The 12648-nt window shown below is 38.6% G+C and overlaps 1 protein-coding gene across 1 annotated transcript; it reads right to left on the reverse strand.

Annotated features, from left to right (window-relative positions):
* Nucleotides 1–5: 5 nt before the first annotated feature.
* Nucleotides 6–12391, reverse strand: MCUR1 (mitochondrial calcium uniporter regulator 1). Its single transcript, XM_057424371.1, has 9 exons — nucleotides 12169–12391; nucleotides 11216–11329; nucleotides 9635–9738; nucleotides 8088–8189; nucleotides 6947–6988; nucleotides 4610–4681; nucleotides 2649–2702; nucleotides 2141–2255; nucleotides 6–880 (listed from the first exon to the last, which is right to left on the reverse strand). Exons 1-9 carry the CDS (start codon nucleotides 12389–12391, stop codon nucleotides 825–827), a joined length of 882 nt encoding a protein of 293 aa, XP_057280354.1. The 3' UTR covers nucleotides 6–824.
* Between the last annotated feature and the right edge of the window lie 257 nt (nucleotides 12392–12648).

Below are 12648 nucleotides of genomic sequence, written 5' to 3' on the forward strand. Positions count from 1 at the left end.
AACTGTAAATTAATACAACTAGTGTATTTTACTGCATTGCAAATTTCCAGTTACAGTGGTAAAGATAACAATTAGCATATGGAATGAGTATCAGATACTTACATGTATCAAAAGCAAGTTAGTCACAAAAACCTCTACAAATATATTACAAACAAAACTAGCAGCAAACACTGCTATCACTACACAGTACTCTTGTCATAAAACATGACTGATTGGATAGCCATCTGGAAAACAAGCTAATAACTATAATGTTATAAAAATAGCAAAACAAATATTTGATCATAGTAACTGTATGAACAAGTGTTAGAAGGAGGGAGGTAAGCATGATTCAGCTAACACAAATTCTACTTATACAAGAGTGCCTCCAAGCCACAAAACATGTAGTTTCAGCTTTACATTAACAGTCAGAACTTCAGTCTGATACATGCAACTGACTTCAGCGAGCAGGTCTGAACAGGTCGCAGAACATAATCCCACACAGTCTTCTCTAGAGCAGGCAGCCCCAGATGATCGGTGTGAATGCCAGTCTCTGCTTTGATGACACTCAGCAGCAGCAAGGTGCACACACTGCAGTTCCGAGTGGAGGCAAATGGCAGAAATGCATATACTATGCTTTCAGCAGAGGTAAGTTTCAAAATACACACAGTATGTGTACAGTTTGTTTCTAGGCACATCTTTGGTTACATTCTCTATGCAGTCTGCTTTACAAAATAAATAAAACAGTCAAGACTTGGTTGAAGTCCGGGTAAAGACAAAACTCCTTGTTTTCTATTTTTCCTACCCAGAAATGAAGACAGTAGATGTCCCTTTACATTCATGTTTTATTATCTCCACAAACGATAAAATCCCAGTGCTACTGTAAGGCATGTAAATACTGAACCTGAAAGAAGATAAAAATGGGGGAGAAATGGAGACATTAAATCTTTAGCTTTCTAAAGAAATGTTCCGAGAGCTACGTACACATCTTGCTTCAATACTAGAAGTGTAACCACCACCCCTCCTCCATGTAAGAAAATAAGGTTTTTAATTTAAAACCAAACAATTCTCAGTAAAGTGGCACAAAAATGACAAAGAAAAAGGAAAGAAAAAAAAAAATGCAGGAAAACTGGGCTGGAAAAGTAGCAAGAAGCTGAAAGAAATCCCTAGTTGCTTACCAAAAGCTCAATATGGCAAGTTACAGTTGTAAAGTGAGGAAATGGGTAACAGGATTATTAAATCACAGTCTAGTATTCAGCAACAAATAAATGAAAAAGCGCTCTTTAACAAGGCTTTGCAGTTTGCAGTTTTAAAAAATTTCTATTGAAATGATACCGACTTTTGATTTCTAGATACACACACAAAAGAGTTTTGCCATTATTTGCAGAAGGAGCACTTCAAACACAATGTAATTTTGTTTTGGAGTAGGGATGGTGGGGAAAACAATTTCCTCTCATTTTAATGAGGTGCCTTTTATTTTCCAGTAATGGTTCTCCCTAAAGGATATGCCTGAAGTACAGTAATGTGAATAGATGTGACTGTACTTGCGACAAAATCCACTGTGAAAGAATAATCAAAAAATCAGTATCAGAAGAATAATTTTCTACTGCAAACCTGCTCGTTAATAGCACTGCACACTCAGTAGCAAAATGTCAAAATACTCAAGTTATGTAGGGCAATAGTGTAGGCATGCATGCACATATATAGTATTTTTCTAATGCCCATGGCCTGAAACATAAGGGTTTAAAGAGTATGTGGCAGTGAACAGTCAGAAAAGCTGAAATGTTCCATCTTGCATATAGATCTCCATCAGACAGATAAAGAGATCTTAGAAATGCATCAGGCTGCTTTTTTCAATTAAGCCTGGCACAGAAGAACTTTTTGGCCCTTGTTTGCCAGGCAGTGTTTCAGATTCCTCATACGCACTGTTATAACAATATAAAGTGGGGGGAAGAACAAAAAAATCAGCCATAGCCCATGGAAAAAAAGAAAAAAATCATGGGAAACCTTGGCTTAAGTACACAGCTAAGGCTGCTAATCTTGACTATTTCAAATCTTTTTTTTTTTAATCAGGGCCTTTATGAATATAGTCAATCAAGAGTTTACCAAACATTTAACAATGTTTAATAGTTTCACCATCAGAGCCAACTATCAGATTCCTTACCTGCTAAGTACTTAATATTATCAAGTTTGTGTGTTTCCAGCATTGTTTTCAGATCTGCAACTTCTGTGTCTATTTTTCTGTCTGTTTGGGTCAGAGCTCGATCTTGTTGTGCATGCTAAAATATAAATCAACAAACCAGTGCAATTCCAACAGTTTCTAGTTTAGTTAGAAGTTTAACCCAACTCTTCAAGTTGTATTTTTGTTTCCTCCTAAAATGTATGTTAATTTGCATTCAAAAAGTACAGGTTCATTCCTAGCCAATCTAATTACTAAACAGTTTGTATATATATATATGCAGAGGGTCTAAAAATATAGATGAAAGCCTTTTTGTTTCATAGACACTTCAGTTACCTGTACCAGTATGAAAATACACAGGGAAATAAAGCACAATGACATTTTGTATATTAAAGTGCCTAAAGACATGAACAACTCCAAAAAAAAGAATGCCAGGTCTATAACCCAAGTACAGAAAGAATTGCTGTGTAATAATCAGCTACCAAGTTCTTACCAATTCCACTATTTCTGTCCTCATTTCAAGTAGTTTTCTTTCATTACGTGAGTACTAGAGGGAAGAAAAACAAAAACAAAACACATACACACACACAAGAAAAAAAGATAAACATGATATTCATGACAATGTCATTAAACTTTTCCCCCCACGCTTAAAAGCATATTGCTTTGCTTCAAATTCTGTGGAACACTGAATATGGAAAAGATTATTGTCTTGGGAGACAGTATTGTAAGGTAATTGCTGTCCTTTGGAAAAGCACAATTTAGACAGATGTTCACGCACACCTCTGAATTGTGAAGCGCAGTAAGTCCATCAGATACTTTGCTTCTGCAAAAGCTGTATGTAGTAATAAGCAGCTGGAATAAAAGTTGGCAGATCTGTATTTCTGAAAAACAAAGACCTATGATTCTAAACAGTAACTCTGGAACAGTTAACTAATCCATTGAGCACAATTAAGACTGAGCCATCTGCTTTCTTCAGGAAGGCAAGTACGGTTTTAAAACAACCCATTCCCCATTCATCTGCCTTTTTCCTTTTCTGTTCATGCATGGCAGAGGCAGAGTTGTCACAACTGAAGTGTGGGCAGAGGGGAAAAAAAAAAAAAAAAGCAGTTTTCAGAGAAAGTATGAAATTATAGTTGTACAACAGACTACAAAGTTGGTTAACTTTCTTAAGAGAAGGTCAACATGCATAGTTTGCTTTTCCTGGGAGGCAGTCAAAATCATAGGATCACAGACTGGTTTGAGTTGGAAGGGACCTCAAAAGATCATCTAGTTCCAACTCCCCTGCCATGGGCAGGGACACCTTCCACTAGGCCACACTGCTCAAAGACCCAGTGTTCTGCACAATAGACAGACTGTAGCTTCCAGAATCCTACATAAATATACAAGAAAACACTAGTGTCTAATTAATCACTGTTGCAGTGGTTTTAAATCAGTTACTGCAAAGCTTATGATCTACACTGTTACACATTACATACGATGCTTTTTTAAAACGTCAGCATGAAGTATTAACCTTTGAACAAGAACTTTATCCACTCAAATTGTACTTTATTCAAACATCTACTATGGGATAACAGACTGTTAGTCATTCTATTAAATCACTGACACAGCTGCTACCTAAACTAATCATTATGAAAAGCTTCAAGTGGCACATACAGAAGGTAAATAATATCTACTTGAACAGTCCTTATTGCCTGGATTGGAGATAAATATTACTTCTTCATTACACATCTGGGAAAATGGACTGAATAAGAAATAATATTAATGGAAAAATGTAATTAAAACATCTTCCCATTTAGAAGATGCAATTTCTTTAAGATCCTAAAAGTTATTAAAAAAATATATCTGTAAGAAGAGCACTCTATTTAGAATGCTACATTTAATGCAAAAACTTGTTAATCTTCTAATTCTCCATCTATGTTACTCTAATTTAAGATCTCATCAATCCAGTTCTACCAGATATTTCAAACTTCAAACAATCTGAACCCCGAGCAGCTAGAATTTCAATGAAATAAAAATAAATGACAACTATTTTCACAATACGTATTTCCTTACACACCGGTTAAGCTATAAATTCTCTAGCTATAGGAAAATGAAACATCTTCACTGGTGATAAATTTAATGAAATGCATAAACTTCATTAAGTGTGAAAATAAAGAGATCTACTAATAACACAGAAAACCTCTAGGCAGCCAGTCAGCATATTTAGATTAAATATCTAATATATTAAATGTAGGGATTTAATCCTGACATGAAAACAATATCAAAATAGACAGGGATACAAAACCAAACATGGCACCTTGTGTTACAGCAGCATAAGGATGAGTAACTTGGATTAATACCATCTTGAAGCAGAAAGTTACTATGGATTAGTATGAAAACACTGTTTGGGTAGGATGCTGTTAGCCAAATTTGGCTATTACTCAGTGTTGAGAGGTTTCTAAAAGCAAAACTTACCAATTCTTTTACTCTGGTCTTCTCTAGGTTTAGGTTTAACTTGTTATCAGCACGAACTTTAGTAATTTCATCCTAATGGACAAAAAATGATAAAACAGCAATCAAGCTTTTCTATTTAATCATAAGCAGAAAGAATTAGACAAATAAAGAATCACAGATTAGAATCATAGATTATATCATAGCTATATTGTGCTTTTCTTCACAAATCAAGCTTCTTTCCAATTAATGTACATAATTTTCAAAAATAAGCATTCCTATTCTTCCCCAGGAAATGTGCATGCTCTATAGTATGAATTGAATCTTGGAATCAAAACCGAACAATTACTTCTAAAACCACAACACTGAGAACAGAACTTAATTGAGAGCACATCCTTCTATAAATACTGGGGATGTTTCATACATCGCATAACTCACTCTGATTTCTAGAAACCCATGCCTAGGTGCACCTGTAAATTGGGCTTCCTCCATGAAGCAACCTTGATGCTCAAAACAGCTTTAAAGCGATTTCCAACCTTCAATGAAAAAACCCCTCCTGTTTCTAAAGACTGCATCTAGGGCTTTCAGAAAAAGCTGCAGACATTTTAGAAGCCAGGAAATATTTATTATATTTTTAAAATTTAACTTTTTTAAACTACCGTAAGTTGTTCACTTGCATTTTCCTTCATCTATAGCCGTGATTCCTGCTTTTCTCAGTGACAGCTGCCATTTTAACACAACCTCCTGGCAGGAATTCCAGCCAGCTGACAGTTTGTCATGCGGCAAACTGCTGATCAGATGAATGTGTGGGAGAAGCAAAAGACTGCTGATGTTCTGGGAGATTCTACCATTAAAACCAGGTAAGCATCTCTCAAGCAGGCCAATGGCAACTAGTCAGAAGTTCATTAACTTAGTCTGACCAATAACTACATTCAGTTTCTATGTCTGAATTTTTGAACTTCAACTGGTTTATAATTGGACATCATTACAACGTGATATGTTACAGTTTAATGAAATAAAAACTAGAAATAGTTTTTTCTTAAACTTTTGCAACATCGTGTCTTTTTGTCTTTTACAGGAACAAGTATGAGCAAACAAACTCACTCGCCCTTGTGAGAATTATATTTACAGTTAAAAGTAAAATTTAAAGACACCTAAGCTTTTAAGGAAAGATGACTCAAATCCTTGATGCTCTACGGTGGATTACACTAACTCATTTATGTGCAACTAAAACCATAAAATAAGTTACAATTCAAAAAATCAGATGCTGAATGTATTTTAAAATGGTATTCTGAAAACTCAGATTCATTAAGCACTTCATAGCACAGTATGAAACATGCAGGATTAGCCCTGAGATATTTATGTACTACTTATGGAGATGACAGGGCAAAAGGAAATTAAAAAGAAAATAGGGAAGAAATGGCAAAGGGACATTAGGCTGAATTCAACTACATTGTCTGTTAGCTCAACACATCCAAGTCTGATAGTTTAGTCAAATCCTAGGGAAGGAAAAGTGCTCCACCCTTCCAACTAATAAGGACATCTCAGTGGGAAAAAGCAGCTCTCAAGTCCATAAAAAGTTAATGTTTCCCAGTTTCCAATTTTCAACTTCCAAGAATGTTTGTTTCTGTGTAAAGGCTGCTTATGACTCCACACCCATTGAAATAACAGATGTTATGATGATCTTGTTCTGACAGTAAACCAGTTTGGAATGCTATTCAAGACAGGTAAACCACAAAGAACACAAACGTAGTACTGACACTTAAATTCTTATCCTTAATAGAGTTAAGTTTTCTACAGAGAGTCTGTTTTCTTGCGTTGGTCATTTGTTCTCAAACAAATGGGACCAAACTTGGTGCCCTAAAGAAGCCATTTAAAATTGCTTTAAGTTCTGGACAGCTAACAGGTAAGTCTTCAGAGAATCAATCAAACAAACCAATAAACAAATATCAACAACCCCAAGCACATAAACAAGAAAAAAAAGGTAACCACCTAAAACTCCAACCCAAACCAAGTATTAAGTGCTGTAATTTTAAAAGCATGTCACATCTTTACATGTAACAGGCAGCCCTAAATGCAGAACTTCACTCAGCCTGAAGCACGATATGGCAGCCACTTTCTGAATCTGAATTAAGGACATTAAGGACAGCTCTCTGTCACCATAACTGAAATATGCATGAAACTGTCTTTACTACCGTCGACAGTGTACCACCAACCGCAATTTCAGTATCCTGTATATCACTACAATTAAGCACACCTTTTAAAATAAAAATCTTGAAAGCAACAATATTTCATTCATTTTTTTTACCCAGACTAGATTAATTAGTGTTAATTCTTGATTCTATTAGTATGGTATCTTACCATGACTTCCTTCTTTATCTGCTGGAGTTCAAGTTTTATTTTCTGGGAAAGCAGAAAAAGAAAAAAGTACACTTTATTACTGTACATAAAGCCCCATAATCTAGAAGTACTAATGAAGTTGCACAATCAGCAACATTGACTATAAAGTGAAAAGTGTGGTTTAACTCAGCATGTCCTCAGTATGTGCACAGATACAGTCCTATTCCAGAGTTCTACCACCCTCAGAGTAAAAAGGTTTTTCTTACGCTTAAATAGAATTTTCCACATTTTGATTTGTGCCAGTTACCTACTGTCTGTCTTTGGACAACACTGGAAAGAGCCTGTCTCCATCTACATTATACCCTCTCTTCAAATATTTTTATACATTAATGAGATTCCCCCCTGAGCCTTCTCTTCTAGGCTTTCACAGTCTATATGTCAGATGCTCCAGCCCCTTACTGATCTCTCTAGCTGTTTGTTTGATTCTGTCTAGAATCACATCCATGTCTCCTTGCATGAAGAGCCCAGAACTAGATCCAGCACTCCAGATGAAATCTCACCACAGCCAGGCATCACTGGCAGTACTCCTAACACAGCCCAGGAGGCTGTTGGCCACCTTTGCCCCAAAGGCTCATTGCTGGCTCATGGTCAACTTGGTGCTCACCATGACCTTCAGGGCTTCTTCTGACAAGCTGCTTTCCAGCTGGTCAGCACCAGCCTGTACTGGTGTTTAGGGATGTTCCAGTGCAGGCCTTGGCATTTCCACTTGCTGAACTTCACGAAATTCCTGTCATCCCACCTCCCCAGCTTGTTCATGCCCCTCTGAATAGCAGCACAACTGCCTGGTATATTAGCCACTAGCTCCCAGCTTTGTATCATCTGTAGACATGCTGACTGTGTACTCTGCCCCGTCAATAAGGTCATTAATGAAGGTGCTAAGCCACAGTGACCCCAGAGCCAACCCTCTGAGTACAAGAAGCTTTTTTACATCATTGGAAAAAATAAGATGAGGGTGTGTTCTGTCCCGCTAACAAAGTCATTAATGAAGGTGTTAAGCCACTGTGGCCACAGAGCCAACCCCTTGAATACAAGATGCTTTTTTACATCATTAGAAAAAATAAGCAAGTGCTAGAATAGAACTTTTCAATATAAGAATTTTTACCTCATTTTCTGAACGAAGTGCTGAAAATTCACTTTTTTCCAAGATAATCATGTCCTTTTTCACGCCACCAATATGGGACATTACTTGCTGAAGAGCAATTTCCTTTAAAAGAAGGAAGAAAAACCTCAGAATATATAATACCTGTAATGCTTTTTCTCATCTGTACCTACAAATATGATAGACTATTTTGGTACCCTGAAACTTTTAATTCAGCAATTTCAGATTCATTGTCTGAGTTTCAGAAAGCAAGATAAATTGACAGGGACAAAATAAGCAAGTTAATCTCAAACACTGGTAACATTTGACAAAATTAGCAGTGCTAACACAGATCAGAATAATTCAATTAATAGCCTAGGAAATAGTTTCTTCCAAGTCTTCAAATTAGTAAGCTAGCAAAGGCCTTAGGGAGTAAAGAGTTGTCTCTCAGCTAAATGAGGAAAGCTGGCTTTCAGACCAAAACTCCCAGTACAACCATACTCTTGTAACTACCTCCTTCTTTACCCCTCTCTTGCAAGGGAGGTGCCACTCTTGCTTTGCTATGCAGTATCACTATTACTTATACTTTTAATTGCTCTGCTCAATTTGTTACACTGAGCTGACAGAAGACAAACAAGAATTCTCTGAAACTTTCAAGGATAGGCATTTTTCTACATCCTACACTAACTACATATGCAAACAGGGCCTCCTTTATCTTCTCTGAAGATCTCGCTCTAGTAAGTAGTCTCTTGCTTTTGATTCTGGACTAAGAACCCTACAAATCTGACACTGCACTTCAACTTCACTTCTGTCAGGAAATGCTATTCTAATTTGCAGCACTGTATTTCTAAGTGGCATCTCAAGGTGCCTCACTAGGCTACCTGACCACAAGACTGAAAAAAATGGGACAGCGTACCAGACGTATTACAAAACCTACAGAAAGAGTGCTGCCATGGACATACCTCTTCTATTACTCCCTGCCTCCAGCTTGCTTTTGTTCTCTCCCCTCTTCAGTGAACTGAGAAAACAGAGAACAAATCTTTCCTGTTCTTTCTCTACCTCATCTCTGTACACACACATTTATTTTTCCCTAAGGTTTTGTCTGACCAGTGTAATATTTTATCTTTTACATACCCAACTATAGCCTAATGGTAATAAGCTACAACCACAATGTTCCAAACCTTCTTCCAATTCTTCATTCTCTTTTTGCACAAGCCGTTGTGCATTCAAAGACTGTAAGGAAGTATGGGCTTACATTGCCCAGACAGAGTTCATGGTATACACACCTCTTGAGCTGCTTCTATCTTAGCATGCCTTGCAAATCTGCACATTTTAATCTTAATGGTAGAAAGTCACCCATGGATTGAACCTAACAGTCTCAGAAAACATCTACCAGCAGTAGCAACATTTAATTTAGCACAAACCAAAAAGTTTCACTTTCATTCAAAAAACCTGGGCATAGAAGGAGGTTATTTACTGTAGTCCAGCAGTAATAAATAGCAACATGTATTTCATTAGCAGGCATACAAGGTTTTTATTTACTTTAACCTCATCATTATCTCTGATCTAACCTGCTGTACTTTGGTGACCATATCCTTGTAAATCATATCCAGGTTGGTGTTCATAATTTTCACTAATGCAGATACAATGACCTCCGACTGCTGAGTAGTGAACCCTAAGCAAAATGAAATGCAACAGCATTCAGAGAGAGATCTAAATCCGGACAGTTTACAGAAACACCACTTATTAATATTCAGCATCAAGTTTAAACAAATGTCAGTTATGAAGATAATAAAACATACTCCTTTTGATTCAACACTAACAAAAGAACATGAGTCTGTACATCCAAGTTCCTCCACCCAATAATTAAGTTGGTGACACAGCATAGCTGCTTCTGTAGTACAGCACTATTACAGTATCAGCAGCTTGAATGCTGGAAATTTCCTAGAAATATTATGGATTGGCATCTCTCACGTGTGGTTATTTCTATGAACAAGAATTCTGACCCTAAAAAGCAGATACTTATTTTCAGTAGACTATACTTATTGTCAGTATACTGTACTATATATCTTCAGTACTGCTGAAGATGTGCAAAATTCAACAACTGAAAACAGAGCTAACTGCTCTAATTTTAGGCCTACTAGCCTCTTAGTCCCCATCAGAAACCTTTTAAACTGAATATATTGGAAACTATTGTAAAACATCACCCTAGAAATACCCTCAACTTTTCCACTTACAAAATATAGGAGTAAAAATGCCGTGAATAAGATTTAATTATGAAAAGGGACACCTGCAAAAGCGTGACTGTTTCAAATTGAACCGCAGTTAAGCATCAGAAAGCACTGGGGTCTGAGAGTGAGTTGCTTTTAATAGTTGAGCTAATAAAACAGTTTGTCACCACCAAAAGGAAGATATCCTGACTCTCTCATTGTCCTTATCCCTCCTCCTGACACTTTATATGTGTCCCGGTGTTCACACAACTGCTCAGTGGGCTTATTAAAGTGGCATCTCAGAATTTCAACCAAGCAAAAGAGCTGCAGGGTTTTCCGAGAATTAGGTTGGCCCCAGGAAGAGATGAAACTACATAGCAGGGAAAAGGGATGGAGACTGCTCCTTTTCAGGGATGGAGAGCTGTTAAAATTCAATTCAGCAGTACATAACTTCTCCTTCAGCTACCTTCTCCACCTCAGCAACATTAGCACAAATCCAAAATAATCTATTCCCTTACCTATGTTTTAGCATAACAGCAGCCATATCTTATAGTATTCTATTTCTATCCTAAAGGCTGTATTTTATATAGTAGCCCATATTCAATCCTATTATAAGACACTGTTGCATATTCAAGGTGCTATATACTAAACACACAAGAATCCAATTAATACATGTTAAACTACTACCTTGAAAACTGTTTTTACTCTCAACCCTTAAAATTTGATTTCTCTTTCACATTTTTAATTACAGGTAGGATAACAAATTATTCCAGTCAAAGTTTCATAAGCTATTTCCTTTTGGAAGTAGAAAAAAAAATCCGTAAAACTGAAGCTGTAACATCACATGTCAAAGAAAAGTAAGTAACAACCTTTGTAAAAGTGGCTTTTTAGAGCCACTCACGAAATGACATTGAAAACAGCTACCCATTTCTAGCAAATTACCATTTTGTTCCAAGAGGCATACCAGTGCATGAGTGTCAAAAAAAAGCCTCCTATTTCCCAAAAAGGAAACATTCTCTTTGCTTTGTATAGATGGTGATGCAGAGACGCTTACACCTGGGGGAAAAAACAAAACAAAGACAAAACCAAAATATAGGTTATTTTTAGGAAAGTATATTAATCAATATGTTTCTCAGGAGTTTTCTTACTACACCAAATATTCTCCATTTATGAAAAAATACTAGACTGTGCTTTGAGGTTACTACAGCTTGCCTGAAACAAAAAGGTATCTGACTAAGAAGCTCTATGTACAAGAGCTTGAAAACACACTACAACACTACTGCTGCACTTTTGAGATGCTCTCCAAGAATATCATGTCCTTGAAAACCCTACCAAGTGTCATGATCTTAGAATTGTTCCTTTATCATTAGCAGCATGATCAGTGGATGCTGTGAGCAGTGCAGGGCTCTGAGAACTAAATCCTCAGACTTTTGCTACTCTGTTAAAAGCCTCCATTATCTGCCTCCTTTAGAAAAAAGGCAATCCCTCACAATTTGACATTTACTATTTTTACAGACAATACTTTCAGCAGTGAATGCAAACCTCAGACAGCATAGTTTCCACTTGGGCATTAGCATAAACTAGCTGACAAAAAGAAAGCAAGCCGGAACACGACGTAAACTGTCAGGAGGCGGTACTCCGTCCTCAAAGTCATTCTATTTTAAAACACATGGAGACAACATATGGCAGTGCGCTACCCGTTTTAAAGATCGAGAAAGGAGAATCACGTCTACCGTTAGGGGAAGATGACCCAGCCCTGAGAACGGCCCCTCCGAGGGACCCCAAAGCAGCCGCGGCCCGAAGCGCCCCCCTTCCTCTCCGTGCCACCGGACTACCGCGCTCGGGTGAGGTGACTGGGCACCCGCTTCCCCCCCGCCGGCCCCTCAAGCTCTCACCGCGCTCCCCGCAGCGGCTCTCCCCACGGGTCCCACCGACGTGCCTTCCCCGCCCTGCGCTGCCGCTAACCACCAGCCGCTGCCAGTCACCAAGGCAGCGGTGCACCGCGAACGGGGGCGCTCGGCAGTCACTTGAGGCGGCGCCCCGGGCGCCGCGCGAGCGCAACGGCAGCAGCAGCAGCGCCCGCCTCCCGCCGCTCACAGCCGCCTGGCCCTTGGCCATGGCCGCGCCACCCGGTCCCGACCGACGGACGGACGGAAGGGGGGAAGGAGCGAAACCGCTGCTGCTGCCGATGCTGCTACTAGAACGCCATCACTGAACACGCGCCCCCGCGCCGGATCCTCACTTCCGCCTCCGACACGTGGCAGGGCACGCGGGTGACGCTGTGATCGGCGCCAGTTGATTTCATGGTTTACGCCACGCGGCGCGGTTAGAAGAGCGGCGCGGGCGGGCCCGCGGCAGGTGGAGTGTCCCCGGTG

Source organism: Pezoporus wallicus, unplaced genomic scaffold (assembly GCF_028554395.1).
Source record: "Pezoporus wallicus isolate ANWC-B61680 ecotype Strahan unplaced genomic scaffold, APGP_CSIRO_Pwel_v1 contig_5485, whole genome shotgun sequence".
Taxonomy (NCBI): domain Eukaryota; kingdom Metazoa; phylum Chordata; class Aves; order Psittaciformes; family Psittacidae; genus Pezoporus; species Pezoporus wallicus.

What these genes read in the sequence shown, in the direction of transcription:
- MCUR1 (XM_057424371.1), bottom strand. Translation starts at nt 12,391, where the DNA reads ATGGCCAAGGGCCAGGCGGCTGTGAGCGGCGGGAGGCGGGCGCTGCTG. An exon ending in AGACCAGAGTAAAAGAATTG is followed by an intron (nt 2,703 to 4,609) that starts GTAAGTTTTGCT and finishes TCTTCCCTCTAG; the next exon opens with TACTCACGTAATGAAAGAAA. An exon ending in GGACAGAAATAGTGGAATTG is followed by an intron (nt 2,256 to 2,648) that starts GTAAGAACTTGG and finishes TTTATATTTTAG; the next exon opens with CATGCACAACAAGATCGAGC.